This window comes from Peromyscus maniculatus, chromosome 4, assembly GCF_049852395.1.
Source record: "Peromyscus maniculatus bairdii isolate BWxNUB_F1_BW_parent chromosome 4, HU_Pman_BW_mat_3.1, whole genome shotgun sequence".
Lineage (NCBI taxonomy): Eukaryota > Metazoa > Chordata > Mammalia > Rodentia > Cricetidae > Peromyscus > Peromyscus maniculatus.
The window spans coordinates 80907813-80931207 of record NC_134855.1 but is presented as its reverse complement, the minus strand read 5'-3'; the positions used below and the strand labels follow the sequence as shown (position 1 = coordinate 80931207).

General features: G+C 41.1%; 1 protein-coding gene across 1 annotated transcript in view; it reads right to left on the bottom strand.

Annotated features, from left to right (window-relative positions):
- Cstf3 (cleavage stimulation factor subunit 3) overlaps positions 1-20322 on the bottom strand; it is an 87668-nt gene extending 67346 nt beyond the window's left edge. The window contains exons 1-3 of the mRNA XM_006975879.4: positions 20062-20322; positions 317-418; positions 103-198 (exon numbers count right to left, since the gene is read on the bottom strand). Coding sequence (XP_006975941.1) covers positions 103-198; positions 317-418; positions 20062-20088 — 225 coding nt within the window. The 5' untranslated portion in view covers positions 20089-20322. The remainder of the gene's footprint in view (positions 1-102; positions 199-316; positions 419-20061) is intronic.
- Positions 20323-23395: the final 3073 nt, after the last annotated feature.

The window sequence follows — 23395 nt, the reverse complement described above, 5'->3', positions numbered from 1 at the left end:
TTGTCCTGATTATACTACACTCCTAACTTCTTTTCTAAAACTATAGTGTAAGTTGTAAGTCCCACCAGATGCTATATAAGAAAAAATAAGTAAAATATTAACCTCTGCTTCAATGTACAGTTTCCAGAATCTGCCAGAACTGGGGAACTGGGCAACAAGGCGCTCGTAAGTCTTCCGTGCTTTGTCTATAGGTTGATTCTAAAATTGAAAACCAATAAACAGCATTTACAATGTTAGGACTATAAAAATATTACTGCAGAATCAAGTAGTGTGATTGGACCCATAGAGAAGGAAATGTAATCCTATATCACTAAACCTGTGCCTCTCGAATGAGAATGCTCCAAGCATCAAGGTCATATGGATTTTCTTCTAATTTCTTTTCCGCTTTCTTCACCTTCTCTGGTACATACTCAGCTGCCTGAAGGGGGAAAAAAATAACAAACTGAAGTTATTATTTTAAAAATCTCATGCCCAATTAAGTCAAGAACAACATGTCTATCTCTAGATCCAATGTCAAACACAAAGTATTAGAACATCATTTTAAGAGGAAAGCATTATCTCGACTATGGGAAGTGCATACTTTATCACAAGTTATAGCTGGGCATGGTGGTACACCTCTTTAATTCCAGCTCTCAAGAGGCAGATGTGGGAGGATTTCTGAGGGACCAGGCTGGTCTACATAGCAAGTTCAAGAACAGCCACGACTGCATAAAAAGTGAGTGATTACTTTTCTTCAATAAAAATGGACTTTATTTGTATGTAAGATACTTCAAAGACACAATTTGTAGTTTATACACAACATAATGAAAACTACATGAAAAAAGTAAGATATAACTCTATTGTTAGTGTCTGCCTAGCATGCACGAAGTCTCAGATCACACACACACACACACACACACACACACACACACACACACACACACATACACACACACACCTTCTTAAAAGAAAAGAACGGTGCTAGAGTGATCCCTTAGCAGTTAAGAGCACTTGCTGTTCTTCTAGAGGACCTGAGTTCAGTTCTTGGCAAAAAAATGACAGCTCACCACAGTCTATATAACTCTAGCTCCTATGCTCTGTCCTCTATGGGCACAAGTACATATATTCAGGCAAAACAGACATACACATTTAAAAACAACAACAACAACAAAAAACAAAACAACTAAGGATTTTTTTCAAGACAGGGTTTCTCCGTGTTGTTTTGGTGCCTGTCCTGGAACTCGTTCTGCCTGGTTCTGCCTCCTGAGTGCTGGGATTAAAGGCGTGTGCCACCGCCCAGCTAACTAAAAGATGTTTAGAATATTACTGCTTATCAGAATGAAAAGTGATACACAGCAGGGCATTGGCAGCGCACGCCTTTTTAAATCCCAGCACTCGGGTGGGAGAGGCAAGCAGATCTCTGTGAGTTTGAGGCCAGACTGGTCTACAAAGTGAGTTCTAAGACAGCCAAGGCTACACAGAGAAACACTGTCTTGAACCCCGCCCTGCTGTGGGATGGTCTGTATGGCAAATTGCCCTGATTGGTCAATAAATAAAACACTGATGGCCAGTGACCAGCCAGGAAGTAGGTTGCCAGGCAGGAAGTAGGTGGGACAAGGAGAGAGGAGAATTCTGGGAAGTGGAAGGCTGAAGGGAGAGACACTGCAGCCACCGCCAGGAGAAGCAGCATGTAAAGATGCCGGTAAGCCACCAGCCACGTGACAAGGTATAGATTTATAGAAATGGGTTAATTTAAGATATAAGAACAGTTAGCAAGAAGCCTGCCACGGCCATACAGTTTGTAAGCAATATAAGTCTCTGTGTTTACTTGGTTGGGTCTGAGCAGCTGTGGGACTGGCGGGTGACAAAGATTTGTCCTGACTGTGGGCAAGGCAGGAAAACTCTAGCTACAAATGGCGCCCAACGTGGGACACCACCACCCCCCAAAAAAGGGGGGGGAAAGTGATACTCAAAAAAAAAAATCTACAAATACTGACATACTAAGTAAGTTTTATCCCCCTCCCCAACACCTCTGGACTTCCTGTCTCAACCTAACAGCTGAGATCATAGGCATGTGCCATCAGACCCCACTTACCATCACCACCCCCCTTTTTCAGAAAGGATCTCAGTATGTAGCTCTGGATGTAGTGAAACTCACTATATAGACCAGTCTGGCCTTGAACTCAGAGATCCACCTGTCTCTGTCAGAATTAAAGTCCCGGTTTTAAAAGCATGTGCCACCACACCTGACACCACCCCCATTTTATAAATGAATTATTAAGAAACAATTCAGTCAAGCACCAATCTAGGAAAGTTCTGAAAGTCATCTCTTTAGAATAAAATTGCCTGGAAGAAGTAAATTTTTTTCTTAAAAATAAATTAGCTTTGCTGGGTGGTGGTGGCGCATGCTTTTAATTCCAGCTCTCAGGAGGCAGAGGCAGGCAGATCTCTGAGTTTGAGGCCAGCCTGGGCTACAGAGTGAGTTCCCGGAAAGGCTCCAAAGCTACAGAGAGAAACCCTGTCTTGGAAAAACCAAAAAAGTAAATAAATCAGCTTTAACCACTGAAAGATAGGAATTTATTTAAAAAAAATTTTTTTTCTTTGTTTTTTTGAATCAGGGTTTCATTATGTAGTCAGACTGACCTTGAATGCTAGTGAACCTCCTGCCTCAGCATCCAAAGCACTAGGTATGAGCCACCACACTTGCTCAAACACATTCTAAGACTGCTGCAATTTAAATTAAAATTATCCCTTACTAATATATACAAGAGCTTTATGACTAGTATAGGGGAAAAAAGAAAGAAAAGTTCACAAAATATGACTACCAGCTCCACTCACATACTAAAACATCTAAAATTTGGTAATGTAAAAGATCAATACAGCAATGCATGGAAAAATATTAAATAATAAAAGTAGCATTTTATATCAGAATGGTGAATTTCCAGCAAATATAAATAATTGAAATCAATTTTATCAAGGTAAAGCCAAATTCTCACTATTTTTCATTTACCAAAATAAAGATAAGAACTAGACAATATTCTGAGATGTATCTTAAGTTTTTCACAAGCTTTTAAATAAAGTTAACTACAATTTAAAATTTTCAATTAACATATTTAAAAGTAACAGGCGGGCATGTGACGCATGCCTTTTAATCCAAGTACTCGGGAGGAAAAGGCAGGAGGATCTTTGTAGGCTTGAGGCCAGCCTGGTCTACAGAGTGAATTCCAAACCAGCCAAGGATATATAGTTGGCTCCTATCTCCAAAATGTGTGTGTGTGTGTGTGTGTGTGTGTGTGTGTGTGTGTGTGTGTAAAACAGATGAAAGGACAGTGGTAGTAGTAGCCACTAAGCTTACTAGCATAAAGTCCAGTAAATAAAAAAGGTCAAACAATTTTTTAGACACCCAAAAGAAATGAAAGTATCCCATGGGATAGAAATGAAATATTCTATAACTAATACTAATATTCTCAGCGTTGAGGTAAGGGGAAGCAGGTAGAAAACACTGACCAAAATTTAATATGAATATCTGACACTGAATATCATTTCTAGCACCTTATTCTACTATACAAGAAAACAGCTACTGGCCTGCTGTGTAAGACTGGTAAGAATTTAAATAGCCATATTGGAAAGAACCAGTTAAATTATGAAATCTGGAGTCATTGAAAACAGTTAAGGTATTACAATTTCGCTAACAATGACTAAAATAAGACTGAAGACTAGCAGGAAGCACATATAAACCAAACAAACTTTTGGAGGGGCATAATGGCTCATACCTGCAAATGTCAGTATCTAGGAGGCACAAAGATGACAATGAGTTCAAGGATAGCCTGTGCTAAAGTAAAAACTTGTCTCAAAAACAAACAAGCAAGCAAAACCCCAAGGAAGTTGGAGAGATGGCTCAGCAGCTAAGAGCAACTGCTGTTCTTTCAGAGGATCCAAGTTTCAGTCCTAGTACCTAGACCACATGGCTCCCAAATGCCTGGGGATCTGATAGTCTGTTCTAATCTACCTGGAATCAGCCCCCTCCCCAACATAAAATAAATTAATAAAATTTGAAATAACCAGTTAAGTTTTGTCTGGAGGTACATATAAAACAGTAATTACAGCCTGGTGTAGTAGGACACACCTCGAATCCCCAACACTTGGGAAGCAGATCTCTGAGCTCCAGGCATCCAGAAGACCTTATCTGGGGCGTGGGGGTGAACAGGGAGCAAAAACAAAGAAGCCTGGGAAAAAATTAGAGCTCCTAAAATGACCTCAAATCATGGGTGAAAAACTGCTGAAGAGGTGGTTCAGTGGTCAGGAGGACTTGCAACTCTTACAGAGGTTCAACTCCCAGCACATATATTGAGCATCACAACCACCTCTAAGTCTAGTCTCAGGAGATCCAATGCCTTCTGGTCTCTTCAAGCACGAGGTATGTCCATGGTACACAGAGACACACACAGGCAAATCACCCATACACAATTAAAAAACAAAATGAAATGAAACAAAACAAAAACCTTAAAATTAAATAAGAAACAGTTATTAAAGAGGCTGGCAAGATCACCCAGCGAGCAAAGGCACTTCTCATGCAAGCTTGATAACCTATGTTTGATACCTGGAACCTAGAAAAGTTGTCCTCTGACCTCCATGCACTCACACATACATCATGCATGAGCAGCAAAACACACACAATAAAAATAATAATAAAAGAATGAGCCGGGCGGTGGTGGCGCACGCCTTTAATCCCAGCACTCGGGAGGCAGAGCCAGGCCGATCTCTGTGAGTTCGAGGCCAGCCTGGGCTACCAAGTGAGTTCCAGGAAAGGCACAAAGCTACACAAAGAAACCCTGTCTCGAAAAACCAAAAAAAAAAAAAAAAAAAAAAAAAAAAGAATGATTAAAAGGAGAAGGGTTTGAACTGGAGTTCAGATACCTGCATTCACCTCAACGGAATAGGCAGAGAATTAGGAGACTACTCTACCACAACGCAGGCAGGCAGGCAGGCAGGCAGGCAGGCAGGCAGGCAGGCAGGCAGGCAGGCACGCACGCACGCACGCACGCACGCACGCACGCACAGCAGCCTGATTACCGGAATTAGATCATCAGGACCCTTGTAGTGGAAGAAGTGACTGTTCCAAGTTGTCCTACCTCCATAAAGCACCCACTGACCCACATCCACAAAATAAAAAATTCAATTGTAATAAACTTTAGAAATTACACTTAAACAGATACAGGTATAGATTTCTTTTAACCTTCTAGTAGCATAGCTCATGTATACACAATAAACCCAATAACATACTAAATTTGTTACTAAAAATTAGGAAAATCATTTTCCCCCTGGTACTAAGATCTGTGCCCTCTCAAGGGAAAAATGACTGTTGATAAAAAACAAAAAATAAACAAACAAAAAAAAAAGCAAGCAAAACCAAAAAACACTGTCAAGGTTTACTGCTGCGTTTTTTGTTTTTTGTTTTGTTTTAAACTCTTGTGTGGTGGTTTGAATGAGAATGACCCCCAGAGGTATGTGTATGTTGGAAGACTTGATCCCCAGTTGGTTAAACTGTGTGGTAAGAATTAGGAAGTGCGGCCCTGCTGCAGGTGTGTCACTGGGGGTAGGCTTTGAGATTCCAAAAGACTCCCGGTGTGGATCGGGAAGTGACTTCTCAATTGTCCCTGCCACCATGCATCTGCTTTGGACTCTAACTCCCTGAACTTATATAAATAAGCCCATTAAACTTTTTTTCTTTTTTGGTTTTTCAAGACAAGGTTTCTCTGTGTAGACCTGGCTGTCCTGGAACTCATAGAGATCCTCCTGCCTGTGCTTCACCGAGTGTTGGGATTAAAGGTCGCACCACCTCCTGGCTTAAACTTTCTTTTTCAAATTACCTTGTTCACGGTGTTTTGGCACAGTAATACAAAAGTATAAGGATGTTTAATTTTGTACTGTGAGAATTATTTAAAGTGCCTAATAGTTTATGAGAACCCAGCAAGAACTCAAGATCTTCTTGACAGAAAATTAACCCCTCAAATTAAATAATTATATACTATAAAATATATAAAATAAGAAACTAAAAACACTAATATTTGGTCTACATATATACAATGTAAACACTAAGAAGACTAAGGTAAGAGGATTGCCATGGACTTTGGGATTAGTCTGAGTTCCAAGGTAAGACTGTTTCAAAATCAATTTTTCCGACCAAGCTTAATCCTAGCAAAACACACACACACACACACACACACACACACACACACACACACACACAAGGGTGGGGTGGGGTGAGGGGGGAGCCATAAACAAAATATTAAAAGAAATGCTCAGAGATTAGTTAAATAAATAAAGAAAAACATGATTTCATTAAAGCTTGAAAATTCTATACATAAACAATTATAGGAACAAGATCAACTGTTCTAATTCTATTTTCCTCTGTCCAATGATGAAGTAAAATGTTTGTAAAGTAGTCCACACAGGTAATTCCCAACTGTATTAACAATGGAAGGTAAAAGACTTCAGTCTGTTGCTGAGGGGAGAGCTTGATGCCACTGCCAGGCCTTGAATGTCCTGAATTCTTACTAGGTTGGTGAAGATTCCACATGTAAATTCTTTGAGGTTATCTTCATTGGTCCCATCCATAAAGCTATTAGTAGAAACCCTGACACTCAGTAATCACCAAACCAGCACAGGGAGATCTGTGGGCTGACAATCTGCAGAAGCAAGAGCTGTGGCCAAATTCCACCACCCTATTGGTGGTTCTCACACTGCAGCTGGGAGGAGGTACAGTACTCTCCAGCTCCAGCATTAACAGTAACAGTGACTCTTGTGAAATTCATACCCAATAAACAATTTAGGGCAGTCAAACAAACAAACCTCCAAAACCAACTACAATGGAAGCTATCCGAAATGATTACAACACATGCCCTTGCTTACTAGCTATGGCCACATTCAAATTCCACAACAAAAATCCTTTAATCATCAGTTAAGAACCAGTAGGTAGTCAAGGTTAAAAGCTACCTTTTTTTTTTTTTTTTTTTTTTGAGACAGGGTTTCTCTGTGTAGCCCTGGTTGTCCTGGAACTTGATCTATAGACCAGGCTGGCCTTGAACTCAAAGATCCACCTGCCTCTGCCTCCCAACTGCTGGGATTAAAGGTATGTGCAACCACCACCCAACACCAACTAATCTTAAAATCAGAAAAAGACAACCAGACAGTGTGTACCTCATTGCTTAATTCCATATGAGATTTACAATATCATCTAGGAAACAAACTTGAAAGAAAACAAAAACACCTGAGGTGAATCTGGCCAAACCTCAAATCCAATTAGTAGTTTCCAGAAATTACACTCCACTCTAGAACAGAGAAACATGCTAAAGTGCAATCAGCAAAATACAGCAAGAAAAAATTGTGGATTGTTTTTCTTGTTTTGCACCATCCAGCTAAGAGCATTCTTCTGTCACACTACAGAAGAAAGAAAAGCTCAAGTTTCCTAGGATATGAAAAAAAAACAAAAAAAAAAACAAAAAAACAAAAAAACAAACATGGTTTTAAATCTGGTTTAAAAGACTGTGACAAAGGTCACGGGCCTCAGTGAGGAAGCTACAATTATTTTGTTAAATGGCTATGGTGTACCTGTCAAACTGCCTTCTATATAACTATGTTTATGCCCATAAATTAGTGCTGCTGCCAGGTTTGGTCAGAAAAGCTTCTGTTTGCAGTACGTAGCAGTTAATTATCGCAGACTCAAGACTGGTCAAAGTGAGGAGAGTAAATTGGGACATCTACATCACCTTCCCCCCAAGGCTCACAGAACACCTCAGGAAAGGGAATGGAAAGGATTAAAAGAGCAGAGGAAAAGGGTATGGTGCAGAAAGCTGCTTTCCTGGTAGGACATGGCCACTGCACCCTTGAACACACAGCAGCTGTGATTACCTGTATTAGACTTGTAAATGACTGGGCCCATAAACATGGGCTCACTAGGCCCCTTCTGGGCATCTACAGGCAGTTAATAGTTGCTGGGTCAGAAGGAGACATTTTCTTCAGTGGTATGACCACTGGTAAGACACCCATGCTCCTGAAAGCAACCCTAATGAAACTCACTGGGCCCCCTACAAGGGGAGAGGGGAAGATAAAAAGTATAGAAGGGGGATTACATGTTCCAGAAGAGGATCAGAGGGAGGAGGGGGACATATGAGGATAAAGGGGGCAAATATGATCAAAATACATTATATACACATATGAAAATGCATAATTAATATATGCTAATAAAAAACATTTTAAAAGACAGACTGAGTCTCCATAAGGAATTGTGTTATTATTTCCTGGAAGTTCTGCTAAAGCAAAGAAAGAGGACACAGAAGGAAAACTCGGGGCAAGTTTCTAGTGTCCATCTGCAAGAGATGAAAGCTGCAACTGCACAGCTCAGCAAAAGGACAGGTAGCTTTAATCCCAGCACTGCAGAGGCAGAGGCAGACAGATCTCTAAACTGGAGGCCAGCCTGGTCTATTGAGTGAGTTCTGTGCTATACAGAGAAACCCTGTCTCGACTCCCCACACACACACACTAAAAGATGTAGGCTTTATCAATGCTTATATTAAAAATTAATGAATTTAAAAAATTAGAAGTACCGAACTCATTTAAAAATAGGTATTTTGAGAGAACACATTGTTAAGTGGCAGAGCACTTGCTACTACTTGTAAGTTTCCCTGTTCAAATCCAGCACAAAGAAAACACCTTAAACATATATTTATATGTGTGTGTGTGTGTGTGTGTGTGTGTGTGTGTGTGTGTGTGTGTGTATAATGTACTTTTATAAAACAAAGAAAAAGATGGCTGTGGTTGTTTTGTGCACAGGGTAATCAAACTTAGGTATTGTGCATGTTGGGCAAAAACTCTATTACAGAGCTATTCCCTAACCAATGGTTGTACATTTGGGTGATCTTTTAAGTATCTAGCGCAGGGCTGGAGAGATGGCTCAGTTAAGAAGAGCCCTGGCTGCTCTTCCAGAAGACCTGGCTGGGTTCAGTTCCCAGCACTCACATGGTGGTTCCCAACCATCTCTAACTCCAGTTCCAGGGGATCCTATGCCCTCTTCAGGCCTCCATGGGTAACAGGCACAGAGATGGCACCAATCTACACATAGACAAAACATGTACATACATAAAATAGAATAAAAATTTCTTTTGAAAGAAGAGACATGGGTATTATGGCTCAGCAGTAAATAGAACATTTGTCTAGCAAGCTTAAGCCTCATGCTTGAGCCTCAGATCTCAAGTAAAATATAAGTAATTAAAAAAACAACAACATGTCTTAGATTTGTTTTGTGTGTATATATAGATATTTTCCCTGCATCTATGTCTGGGTACTGTATGCATGCAGTGCCAAGAAAGGCAAGATGAGGGCATTGGATCCTCTAGAACTGAAGTTATATGTATCTGTTAATTGCCACGTGGGTCTAAGCAAACTGAACCTTTTTGCAGGTCTCTGCAAAACCAGGAAATGTTCTTAACTGCTGAGCTGTCTCGCCAACCCCAATAAATACTATTTTTATTTTATTTTTTTCAGAGCTGAGGACATGGCCTAGCAAGCGCTCTACCACTAAGCTAAATCCCCAACCCTGTAAATACTATTTTTAAAAGAATAATGAAGGATGGGTGTATAGTTCAATGCTAAAGTATTTGCCTAGTCATGAATGAGGCCCTGAGTTTAATTTCAGCACCATAAAAACAAAAATAAAAACACAAGGAAAATATGCAATTCTTTCTGTTCCTACTAGGAAGGTAAAAGAGACTGGAGGATAGAGCCTTCTCCAAATAACTATTCAAGGTAAACTGGAGTAGTGTTACATAGGGGATTCAAAGTAAAACTGAAAAACAAATCAGCTTAGACAGGCAGATTGTAACAAATTCAAAGACCAACCCAGGTTACATAATGAGTTCTAGGACACCTGGGCTATACACATACATACAATTAAAGATAATACATAAATACAAATAAAGGCTTCATCTATGTGAAACAAAACAAAAATATGGGGGGAGGAGCTGTACAGATTGGAGATTGGTCAGTAGGTTCAATTCCCAGAACCCACATCAGGCAGCTTGCAACCAACCACCTGTAACTCCAGCTCTAGAGGGATCTGATCCTCTGACCTGAGGGCACTTGCATTCATATGCACAAGCACAATGCACATATACGTAATTAAAAACAATTTTAAAACAAAGCTTTAATGTGAATAAACCAGGCATGGTGGCACATGCCTTTAATCACAGCACTTGAAGCAGAGGCAGGTAGATCTCCTAGTTTTAGGCCAGCCTGGTCTACATAGCAGAGTTCCAGGATAGGATAGACAGGGCTACATAGAGACCCTGTCTGAAAATAAACAAACAAATATACATATGAATTAAGGGGAAAAGGATATCATTTTAAAAAAAAAGATGGAAAGTTAGAAGGAATTAAATCTATGCTTGGATAATAAGTTCTTCTTGCCTAGACCAAGCAAAGATGAGCCTCAATTCCCATTTTGAAGTATTTCCCATTATTTAATGTACTAACTATAGTTAGGGAGTGTTAAGGACAAAAATCAGTAATACATTATTCTCATATAGTCTGCAGTTTTACTATTTACTTTTATCAAGTATATATTAAATTATATATATATATTAAATATATATTAAATATATATTAAAAGCAACTTACAGCTGGGCTTAATGGTTCGTGCTTGCAACCCCAGCACTTGGGAAATTGAAGCTGGAAGACTGAATTCAAGGCCAGCAGGTTCTATACTATGAGACTATCAAGGAAAGCTTGAGCTAAGGACATTGATATATGATATATGATATGATATGACACAATACAATAATATAAGAACATTTATCCTCTTCCAGAATTCTGAGGTTTACAACCTTTCATTTTCTTAAAATCACCTCAAGTACATGTTTTCTTTTTTACTACGTTTTTTAAACGAAGATTCTCAGTTTACTCACAGGATTACAAACAGCAATCTGAAATCACAGATTTCACCTGTATTTTCATAAAGAACCTAAATAATTGTGACAAAAATGGGTCCTGAACTCCACTATGAGAAACAGTAAATGGTCCAATATTTTAGTCAATGCCACACACCAAATAGGACTTTTTTTTTTTGGAGCTGAGGATGGAACCACTGAGCTAAATCCCCAACCCCCAAACAGGACTTATAATGGTGTTAAAAAATTCCACCACCATTTTGGAGACAGGGTTTCTCTGTGTAGCCTCTTGAAACTCACTCTGTAGACCAGGCTATCCTGGAACTCAAGAGATCCTCCTGCCTCTGCCTCCCAAGTACTGTGATTAAAGGCGTGTGCCACCACTACCAGGGCTGTTTAGTGACATCTTGACCATCACAATTTCAATGTATTACTGGTGTTGGAAATGATGTATTCTAAACAAAGGTCTAGCACATATAATTACATAGTACATAATACTTTATAATAATAACTGGGTTGCTGCCATAAATACTTACAGTATTTTTTTTGTTTTTTGTTTTGTTTTTCAAGACAGGGTTTCTCTGTGTAGCTTTGCGCCTTTCCTGGATCTCACTTGGTAGCCCAGGCTGGCCTCGAACTCACAGAGATCCGCCTGGCTCTGCCTCCCGAGTGCTGGGATTAAAGGCGTGCGCAACCACCGCCCGGCTACTTACAGTATTTTTAAAAGTATTTATTTTATTTCATGTGCATTCATGCTTGTCTGCATGTATGTCTGTGGGACGGTGTAGATCCCCTGAAACTGGAGTTACAGGCATGTGGCTGCTGGGAATTGAATCTGGGTCCTCTAGAAGAGAAGTGGTCTCCAGCACCCCTTACAATATATATTTTTAATCAAAATATATATCATAGAATACATAATACCCTCATTATTTTTCAGAGATAAAAAACTTAAAATGCACTGGGCAGTGGCAGTGCATCTCTAAGTTCTAGAGGCGAGCCTGGTTGGGAGGGAGAAGGGAGAGAAGGATGGACAGACAACTTAAAAAGTAAAGTGTAGCTGGGCGGTGGTGGCACACGCCTTTAACCCCAGCCCAGCACTCGGGAGGTAGAGGCAGGCCTGGTCTAAAGAGCGAGATCCAGGAAAGGCGCAAAGCACAGAGAAACCCTGTCTCAAAAAAAAAAAAAAAAAAAAAAAAAAAAAAAAAAGGAAAAGAAAAAAACTCTCCCCCAAAAGTAAGGTGTAGCCAGGAATGGTGTACATGCTCAGGAGGCAGAAGCAGGAGGTCTATGTGGTGAGTTCCAGGCCAGCCAGAGCTACAAAGTGAGACCCTGCCTCAAACAAAATAGTAAGGTATGTTGCATACCTTTAACGCCAACACTAGAGAGGCAGAGACAGGTGAATCTTTATGAGTTCCAAGACTCCTGGGGCTACAGAGTTAAAGCCTGTCTTACTCAGGAAGCTGAGACAAGATAAGGAGCTTCTGGGCAGCTTCAGCTACATAGCAAGCTGCTGTCAAAACAGTTTACTATGTAACAATATTATTCAGGTATGGTGACTTATGCCTCCTACAACATAGCACTTACGAGACTGAGTGAGGCAGAACTGCCCTGAGTTTGTGGCCAGCCTAAGCTACATAGTGAGTTCCAGGGTAACGCAATTATAGAGTAAGACCATGTAGCACAAACAAATCAAAATGCATTTGACTAAAATGCCTGAGGCCCTGGGTTCCATCCCTAACACCATGGAAACCACCAAATAAACCAACCAGCATGCCCCATTAGGCCAGGAAGCAGCTTCCTTTCTCTCTCTCCTTTCTTCCTTTCCCCACTCAATTTTGGATCCCCACCTCGGAAGCTTTATGTCTGGTGCATGCCAGGCAAGTACCCTACCATAATCTCACAGCAATGCTCCTCATGTATCATTTCCTCTAGCACTATTTTTATTTTGTACTGTTTTGTTCAACATGCCTTTTAGAGCAACAGGCTAATAGGATTCTGCCATTAACATTCCAGTGGACTCATAGGCTATAAATATATGTACCCCTACCACAAAACCCCAGGCCGTAACATATAGTCTGTGTAAGCATGTTCACTGTACAATGTTTAACACAAGAAAAAATTTTCAAGAATATCATGAAACAACATGACAATTACCTACATGACAATTATCTATCTGTTCTAAATACATTTTCCAAATATCATGTATCCATAAAATATAAGATGATACCAAACCCAAATGATCCTAACTTAATTTTTGCTAGAACATTAAGAAAACTGCATATAGTACATATTTGAAGTCTTTTATTTCTGCAACCTTCTTCCAAAAATAAAAACAGGCCTAACATGGTAGTGCACACCTTCAATCCCAGCACTTAGGAGGCAGAGGCAAGGGGATCTCAAAGCTATTATGGTCTATATAGTGAGTTTCAGGCCATCAGGAATATGTAATGAGACCCAACCTCAAAAGAAAAATAAGAAAATAAGTAAGCCCTGGCAGCATTTTATGACTTTCTTGGAGTAAGTACAAGCTAACTGAGCCAACTTACATGCTCAATGAATAAAGTATATTACAGGATAGGTGTCACATTTAGGATTAGATGTCAGCTCGGTCCTATGTTCCTTTGCCCACGTAAATAAATTGTGTTCAAGAAAAGCAGTCTGTATCTGGTATTACATAACAATGACCCCTCCAATTTTTCCAAAAACAAAAATCATATTCAATTTAAAAACTTTAAAAAAAAATCTAAGAGTAAGGTGTTTGTTGAAATAATAATCATACCCACTTCTTCATCCCTTAGGAAGTAAACACAAATATACAAAGGGCTGGGGATGTAGTTCTGTGGAACATGAACTACCATAATCAAGGTTCAATACCCAGCAATGCAAGAAAAATTATTAAAAAAAAAAAAACACAAACAACAACAAAAACAACAAAAACCTCCTGGGCTAGAGATATAGTTCAGTGGTAAAGCATTTGTCTATCAAGAATGCTGTCCAGGGCTGGAGAGATGGCTCAGAGGTTAAGAGCACTGGCTGCTCTTCCAGAGGTCCTGAGTTCAATTCCCAGCAACCACATGGTGGCTCACAACCATCTGTAATGAGATCTGGCACGCAGACAGAACACTGTATACATAATAAATAAATAAATCTTAAAAAAAAAAAAAAAAAAGAATGCTGCCCAAAGTTCAATCCTCAATACTACCAAAAACCAGAAGAAAAAGTCTAACTTGGTGGAGGCACACCTATAATCTAGCATCAGGGAGACTGCAGCAGGTCACCCATGGAAAAAGAGAAATCTTTGAGCTGAGTACATGCCTATAATTCCAGCACTTGGAAGATGGAGTTCAAGGCTAGCCTGAGCTACCAAAGATCCAGTTAACAAACAAAAGAAGGAAAACACAAAAAGCAAAAACTTAACCTTTGGAATTTGACCAACAAGGCTCTTTCAATCAAAAATAGCCAAGATATTAATTCTCTCGATTAAGTGGCATATTAGGAAAATTGAGTAAAGAATATAGTTTTTGTCATTCTAATTTTATTCAATATTTACAGAATTAAATTATCTATCAAACCATAAATAGTTTAAATAGCTGGGTAAGGTAGTATATACTTAAAATTCCAGTACTCAATGCTCAAGAGTTCCAAGCCAGCCTAGACTATAGATACCCTACCACTAAATAAAACCTCACTGATTCAAACCCCTTTTTAGGTCTCTCCTCATACAATTGCCAACAGTCCTAACAAAATGACCCAGATTTACAACTGGATTTTGTTTAAGGAGAAATGCAGATATGAGATATGATAGAAAAGTTTAAAACCATGAACTGTTTTTGGCGATATGAATAGATACAAACACATGGATTCTGATTTTGTCCTTCTCCCTGGGATATACATTCCATTATGTCCAGAAACAACCTAATATTCAACAAATACAATCTCTACTAACAGTCCCTTTCAAAAGGAAGAAACAAAGGACAGATCTAGTACCCTTAGGAACAATTACTGCCAAATAAAGTAGAGGAAGTCCATTTTTCCTAAGAAATATTAAAATCAAACCTATTTACCTACTCAAAATTATCTTATACTAAATACCATTTAAAACAGGAGAGAAGAACATAGAAAAGGCTATAATGGAGAAATTTCATTAAACATATAAAAATAATTGGGTCCAAAAATACACTCTCCAACATATTTGGTTATCCTGCTTTCTTCTCAATTTTCTTCCCTCACGTATACCTTGAATTTTAAATTATTTGGTAATACTGTTACTTTTAAACAGATTTTAAGTACTAACAATATAAACTATGTTTCATATTTCTATAAGGGTTTCAATTCTTCTTCCTCATTAATAAGTATATCAAAGTACATATATTTTTCCTATTTTCTCTATTCTCTCCAAGCTATTTTTCACTAGTAGAAAAACACTGATTCGCCGGGCGGTGGTGGCGCACAACTTTAATCCCAGCACTCTAATCCTAGCACTCGGAAGGGAGAGCCAGGCGGATCTCCGTGAGTTCAAGGCCAGCCTGGACTACCAAGTGAGTTCCAGGAAAGGCACAAAGCTACACAGGGAAACCCTGTCTCGAAAAAAAAAAAAAATTATATATAAAAAAAATTATATTTAAAAAAAAAAAAAACACTGACTCATGACTTCTCTGGGTGAAAAAGACCACCCCGAAAAATCAAAATAACTACAAAAAAAAAAATGCTTTTCTTATTCTTTTGTTCCCCCTCTGAAAAAGACTTGTTAGATAGTTCAGAACAGACTCTACCCAAGATCCTCCTACTTCAGTTTTTGAATGCTGGGATCACTGGTGTGTGCCACCATGCTTATCTCTTAATAGTCTTCAGTTCTGTTTAGGTTTTCTTACCCATACTTAAGGGTCATTTTTTAAAAGGTTTTATTTTCATTTATGTGCATGAGATGAGACCAAAAGAAGGCATCAGATCCCCGGGAGCTGGGGTTACAAGTGCTTGTGAGCCTTCCAATACGGGCACCAGGAACTGACCTCCAGTCTTTTTACAAGAACGGCAAGCACTCTTAGCCACCGAGCCACCTCTCCAGCCAGAAGAGGTCATTCTAAGTACTCAATTTCTCCAGATTTCCACTGGTCATTGTCTTCAACACCAAGAATTGTACAGCCAATTCACATTTGAAATCCCGTCGTATCATTTAATTACTACTTTAGCTAAAGCAACTGAGATTTACTTCAATGCAATGAAGGCAGAGGAAAAGAGCAGCTCTGTGATAAATACATCATACATTATTTCTTTTTCCACTTGCTTGAAAAGTATCACTACATGTAAAAGCCATTGAGGGTTGAGAGAGGAGGAGTATGACTCTCTGTGGTTAAGAGCACTTACTGCTCTGGCAAAAGACCCACATTAGTTCCCAGCACCCACATGGCAGCTCACAACTGTACCTCCATTTCCAGGGTATCAAAAGCCCCACCTCTGACCTTTGTGGGTGGAAGGTACATGGTACAGTATACAAACATGCAAGCAAAACACTCATACATTTAAAAAGTTAAAAGCCAAAGTCAGACAGTGATATCGCACGCCTTTAGTCACAGCACGCAGGAGGCAGAGACAGGAGAAATCTGTGAGTTCTAGGCCAGCCTGGTCTACAGATTGAGTTCCAGAACAGCCAGGGCAGTTACACAGAGAAGTTACCTGTCTCAAACAACAACAAAGTGCCTTTTGGGCCAGCAAGATAAAGTGCTTGCCACCAAGCCTTAGTTGAATCTCCAGGACCTACAGAGTAGGAGAGAACTGACTTTTAAAGGTTGTCCTCTGACCTCCACCAAGCCCCTGTGGCACGCTTGAGCACGCACACACACCCTACCTATATTTTATATGTATCTTGAAGGATGGGGTTGGTTTTTTCAAGACAGTTAGGTTTCTCTGTGTAACAGTCCTGGCTGTCCCAGAACTCACTTTGTAAACCAGGCTGGCCTTGAACTCGAGATCCACCTGCCTCTGCCTCTTGAGTGCTGGGATTAAAGACGTGGGCCACCCCCACCACCCCCACTACTGTATTATATTCTATTCAAGATACTTAACTTCAAAATTATCAAGACTAAGAATAGACTCAACTATAAATCCTACAAGAAATACTCCAAGAGTAAAAGACCTATTAAATGACACCATCAAAAACTCTCCAAACAAAATCTCAGAAAACGATAAAATAACTGTCTTTTCAAACAGATAACATAAGTAAAGAAGAAAGTGAAAGCTAATAGGAAGGATGGTTGAGATAAATATATAAATACTGGATTCATTGTTTTACTTAGATTAAATTTTTGGGTTTTTTTTTTTGGGGGGGGGGTTGTTGTTGTTATTGTTTTGAGACAAGGTCTCTTAATAGCCCAGACTGCCTTTAAACTCACTATGTCGCCAACAATGACTCTGAACTTCTGATCCTCTGGCTCCCAACTCCTGAGTGCTGGGATTACATGTCTTCACTGCAAAGCCTGGCTTAGGTAGAGCTCAGGATCTACCCCAGATTGGATTCCAGAACCTTGTGCATACTACATAAACACTCTTATCAAATGAGCAACATTCCCAGCCCTATAAATCACGTTCTTGGGGCAATACAAATCTGAATATGGATTATGTTAGAATTAGAAGTACATCATTATTGAGCCAGGAGCACTGGAGAGAACCTAGGATCCTAGTGTCACCTAGAGGTGGAAGTTTAAGATCATCAGCTACAAACTGAGTTTGAAGCCAGCCTGTCCTCAAACTTGTACAAGACCCCATCTTGAAAAAAATAAAACAGAAATACAGTATAACTAGATTTTGAGTGGGATAATGGTATGGTAGTTATGTAACAACATTAATGCCATTACATAAGAGAATGTTGAAATAGTTTGGACTGAAGTGTAACAGGTCAACTATCAGAGAAATGTGTTGGAGAAAGAAAGTATGTCAAGGTTAGAGGTATACATCTGTAGTAGAGGGCTTGCCTAACATGAGCAAGATCCTTGATTTGAGCCCCAGAATGACCATACACAAAATATACAAGTGTAAATACATATATGTAATACAATAATATATAACAGCACATACATACATATATATATGACAAAACCTGTAACCATTGTTGGGTTCAATGAAAATTATAATAGGTGGTAATGAATTTTTTCTTCAACTTTTTTTTGTTGTAAATTGCACAATAAAATTCAAAGGAGGCAAGCCTGGTGTGGTGGCCTCAGATATACAATCTCAGCACTCAGGATTGTGAGGCAGAAGGATTGCAATGAGTTCAAGACCAGCTTGAGTTAGAGTATTTTCCTGAACTTGGCGGGGGGGGGGGGGGGGGGGGGGGGGGGGGGGGGGGGCTAGCTGTGGTGGTGCACCATCTTTCCTCCTAGCATTCAACAAGGCAGAGGCAGGCTAGCTCCATTAATGCGAAGCCAGCCTGATCTACACCGCAATCCATGCCGGCCAGGACTACATAGTGACACTGTCAAAATAAAAGGGGCTGGTGCTAAAGGCTTCTAAGTTTTCATTGTAACATCACACTTCTTGCTGAGCCTCTAACTCAGCGGTTGAGTGCTTCCCTGCGCGCACAAGGCCCTGGGTTCAAGCTCCATCTGGGGTGGAACAGGATAACACAAAACAAAAAACCCACCCAGTTCGATAAACAAAATCGTGGCAATATTTCTGTCTTAATAATTTTATATAAAGCAATGAATGTGAGACACATCCAACATTTGCTTCACTTTCAGAAAACAAAATTATTAACCCAGAAAGAGTGGAGTAAAAAACCAATTTTGGTACAATAGTTCAAAAACATTGTATTCGTGAGCACCCCAACTGTAGGTAGAACGCAAAAGCAAAGCCAAGATTTCTGGGATGAAATCGGTCAAGCACACGTGAGCTTTTCTCACTTTCCCAAAGTAATTAAATTTATAGTTTACCCACACTTCATTAACAAACAGTCCTATTTATGTCCCCCATTACCTCCATGTTTCCACATTATAAGCTGGAAACTGGAAAAAAGAAAATACAAGCATATTTTGTTGCTACAGCAACAGGAAATTTAGTACTTTGCAAGACTACTTTTCTTTTCTTTTTCTTTCTTTCTTTAGTTTTAGTGCCTGTCCTGGATCTCACTCTGTAGACCAGGCTGGCCTTGAACTCACGAGATCGGCCTGGCTCTGCCTCCTGAGTGCTGGGATTAAAGGCGTGCGCCACCACCTCCCGGCCTAGGACTACCTTTCTTTTAAAAACAATAAATAAATATGCTGGGATCAAGATCGAAAAAACACCTCTCTCATAAAAATCAATTTTGTTTTTGTTTTTACAATAAAAGGCAAATACTATCCTACATAGTTCAGGCTATAAAAGAGTAAAAGAACCCGACGTGGAGATGCAAGTCAGTATTCTCAGCTAATCCTAGCACTGGAGAGGCCAAGGAAGCAAGACTGTCACTACTACTAGGTCGCGCCTAGTTAGGGCTACACAGTAAAACCCTATCTAAAAAAATAAAAAGACAGCAAAAGGAAGAAGGGGACCTCATATCTAAAAATTTGATTTTTAAAATACTTAGATATCCCTCTTATCTACCATTCAAGCAGCTGGTGCCTACAGTGACCAAAGCACATTTCCTGTTTTCAATTTATCCAAATCCTGCAACATGTTTGCGTAGCCGCAAGAGCAAAAATCAAGACGAGAGAAAGATCCACAAAATTCCCCCAAAGTTCGGCACAGCCATGCTCTGCTTCCGGACTGTTGCTTTTTACCTTCGCTCTCTCGGGGGGCCTATTTTTCTACGTCTGGGGACAGAGGACTGGGGAGAAGAGGAGGGAAATAGTGCCAAGGCAGGGGACACGCTAACACAGTCCGGAGCTGCCGGAACGCCGACATGGCTTCAAAGACACCGTCCCGACCGGGGAACTCGAGGATCGGGGCGAAGCCACCGCTCGGCTATTGTTTTGAGCCCAATGCCCGTTCGTATGAACGCCACGGAGAGGCCAAACCACTGGGCGACCTCAGTGGGTGCTCCCCCGTCCCCGGGGCGTCAGCAGACCTCCAGAGCCCTCCCTCCCGCCCACACCTCTGGCGGGTTCGCACCCACAGGGCCGGAGAGAGAAGGAGCTCGCCACGAGGCCCCACCGCGCTCGCTCCTCACCTGCTCCGCGGCTGCGTCTCCTGACATGGCCTCGGGGGACTACAACGTACACACCGGCCGGCAAGGGGAGGCTAGAAAGGAAAAATTAAGCTAAACACAATCCCTCCCCCCCAAAAAAGCCAGTCACACGACCCCCTGCCCGGCAGAGCCACAGCCGCCACCGGAATCGCCACCGCCCACTCAGCTATGAATTAAAATGGCTGCGCCCCAGCCGGCGGAGGGGTGGGAGGCCCTGCCGTATTCACTTCCGGGGCAATGGGCGGGGCTGGGGCCCAACTCAGCGCGACCTCAGGGGGCGGGCTCAACGCGTGAGCGGGCGTCACGGCCCGGAGCTGATGACGCCGCTGCCCAGATGGCCGAGGGAGGCCGGAAACGTCCAGCCTATTGGTCTGGGATCTCCCGCGCTTCTTGGAATTTAATTACTGAGTTGCAGAGTTGCTGGGCTCCTCCCTGCTGAAACCTGACTGCCAATCGGTTCAGTTCAGGCAAACGGACCATTTTAGGGAGCAGCGCTGAGAGTCGGTGAAATGCCTCTCATGTTTAGGGGATAAGGAGTCTGTTAGAGCGTTCTGTGGGCTTGGCTAATGCTCTTTTCTTGGCGATGAGAGGAACAAATCAAGTCCGTATTAACTTTTGCTGTCACCATTTCCCTATAAGACCCGAGATTTTAGCTTAACATGTCACCACGGTTTCTTGTCTGCAAATTTGTGGTAATAGCGCAGAAAGGATGCTGCTTTGAATCCAGACTTCTCATCTCACTAAAAGAGTAAACCTGGGCAATTTGCATCCTCTCTGTCAGTTTCCTTGTCTGTAGATAGGAATAACACCAGCTGACTACATTCTTATGATTTGTCCTTATACCCTTTTCTGGTTTTGTTTTGTTTTGTTGTTGTTGTTGTTTGGTTTGGTTTTTGGTTTTTTCGAGACAGGGTTTCTCTGCGTAGCTTTGGAGCCACCACCGCCAGGCTGAGGGTTTGTTTTTTTTTCCCCAAGGGGAGGGTTTCTCTGTGTAGTTTTGGTGCCTGTCTTGGATCTCGCTCTGTAGACCAGGTTGGCCTCGAACTCACAGAGATCCACCTGCCTCTGCCTGGGATTAAAGGCGTGCGCCACAACCTCCCGGCTGTTTTTTTTTTTTTGTTTTGTTTTGTTTTGTTTTGTTTTTTTGAGACAGTTTCTCTGTGTAGCTTTGGTGTCTGTCCTGGAACTCACTTTGTAGACTTGGCTGGCCTCGAACTCATAGACATTCGCCTGGTTCTGCCTCCCCAGTGTTGGGATTAAAGGCATGTGCCACGACTGCCTGGCTTGGGGGGCATTTTCTTAATAGAGGGTCCCTACTCTCGGTTGACTTTAGGTTGTGTTAAGTTAACATAAAATTATCCAAGACAAGGATCTCCACCCCCACACCACACGCTGAGACAGGGTTTCTCTGTAACTCTAGCTTTCCTGGAACTCAATCTGTAGACCAGGCTGGCCTCAAACTCAGAGATCCACCTGCCCCTGCCTCCCAAGTGCTGGGATTAAAGGTGTGTGCCACCACCAACAGAAAGGATCTTAAGTATTCCTATAGTAAGACACGCCTTCTGGATCCATCTTTACTTCTTGAAGTTCTGGGGGTTGAATCTAGACTACTCTCATGTAAATGTTTCCTGTGTCCATGAGCTACCCTTGAAGTCCCACAACTATCTTAATAACTGTGCCACTAATATTGACTCAGCACCCTGCAATGGAATAATCCTTCTATATACTGTGTGAATATATGTCGCTATGATTGGTTTAATAAACAAGCTGACTGGCCAATAGCTGAACAGGATAAAGTTAGGTGGGAAAGCCACACTGAGACTGATGGGATGAAGAAGGGGAGTCAGGAGTCACCAGCCAGACACAGAGGGAGCAGGAGATGAATGTGCCATACTAATAAAAGTACCACCATATGGCAGATTGTAAACAGGAATATGGGTTAATGCTGCAAGCCGCGAAAATATACAAAGTAGGATGTCAGCTGATTATGACAAAGCTAATACCTGGAAGAAGCCAAGGGCCTTCCAGAGGTTGAGGAGCCTTGGTGATATTTGATTATCAGCCGTTTCCTGCTATGAGTTTCTTGTGTGCTATTGCAGCTTTTCCATCATTTATTAGGCACCATTTCCCCTCTGCTAAAAGAATATTTAGATAACCTGCACTGACAGCTATGCTCAGCCAGAACCCCAGTCAAGCCTCCCTGCAATTATCATCATTGGCAGCATCCGGCCAGGTCCATCCCCAGAGGGAGGAAAGTACCTTATCAGAGATACCTCTGTACTTTCTAAAAACAGACTTAAGCTGTTTGAGAAGTCCAGACTACCTGTTTGAGAAGGCCTGGAGGATGTGCCAATTAAGCTTAACTTTCTCCTTTCCCAAATCTTACCTCAAGTACCAGATCTCCCTACAACTATCACCAGAGGCATCTAGCTGTACACAGATTGCCTAGAGACTGAACACACTTTCCCCCACCCTGCAGAAAAATGGCAGATAGCTTGGACAGAGAGGAGCCACAGGAAAAAAAGAAGGCAGTTTTTATTTTCTCCCATTGACCTAGCAAGTTATAGATTCTTAACATTTTCTACCAATCACGTTTAAGATTATAGTTGAGCACATAACATCCCTCTTCTTAGATATTACCTAAATTTAGCCTTTAGTTAATTCATTAGTCACTTCCCTATTGGGTTGAAAATGATAATTAACAATTACTGCCCCTCTATGTGATTCTTATCACCCCTCCTTTTGACCCTGAAAGCCTGACAATCACTGCCTGAGGAAACTCTTACCTGCCTTTATGACCACACAAGAATTCAAGCCTGGTGACCTTGCTCGACCAGGGGACTGCTAATGCTTGGGTTTATAACTGGACTCTTGAGAGACTTGGGGAGGACGGAGAGACAGAGAACGGAGAGGGACAAGGAGGATTTTGCCCAGAGAGAACGTGTGGACGAGATGGAAGATGAGGAAGAGTCAGATGGGGAAGTACTAGTTGGGTAAGAACAAGATGATAAGGACCTAGATGAGACAGAACTAAGACGAGAGAATTAAGATAGAACTTAGAGGGAGCAGTAGATGAATATAGAGAGAAATCAGGCAAGAAAGGAGCGAGGCACGAGAACAGAACTGAAGCTGTGTAAATAGGATGTTATAACAGAGAATTAAAGTGAATGGACTAAGGCGCTCGGTGTGCTGAGATTCTTTTTCCTGAAAATAGTCCTCACCGTTTGTGTTCTCTCTCCTGAGCCCCTGGGATGTATAATATTAAGGCTGGTCCCTCTAATACTAAACAAGAAGTTAACTTAAAATGTAAGCTAGT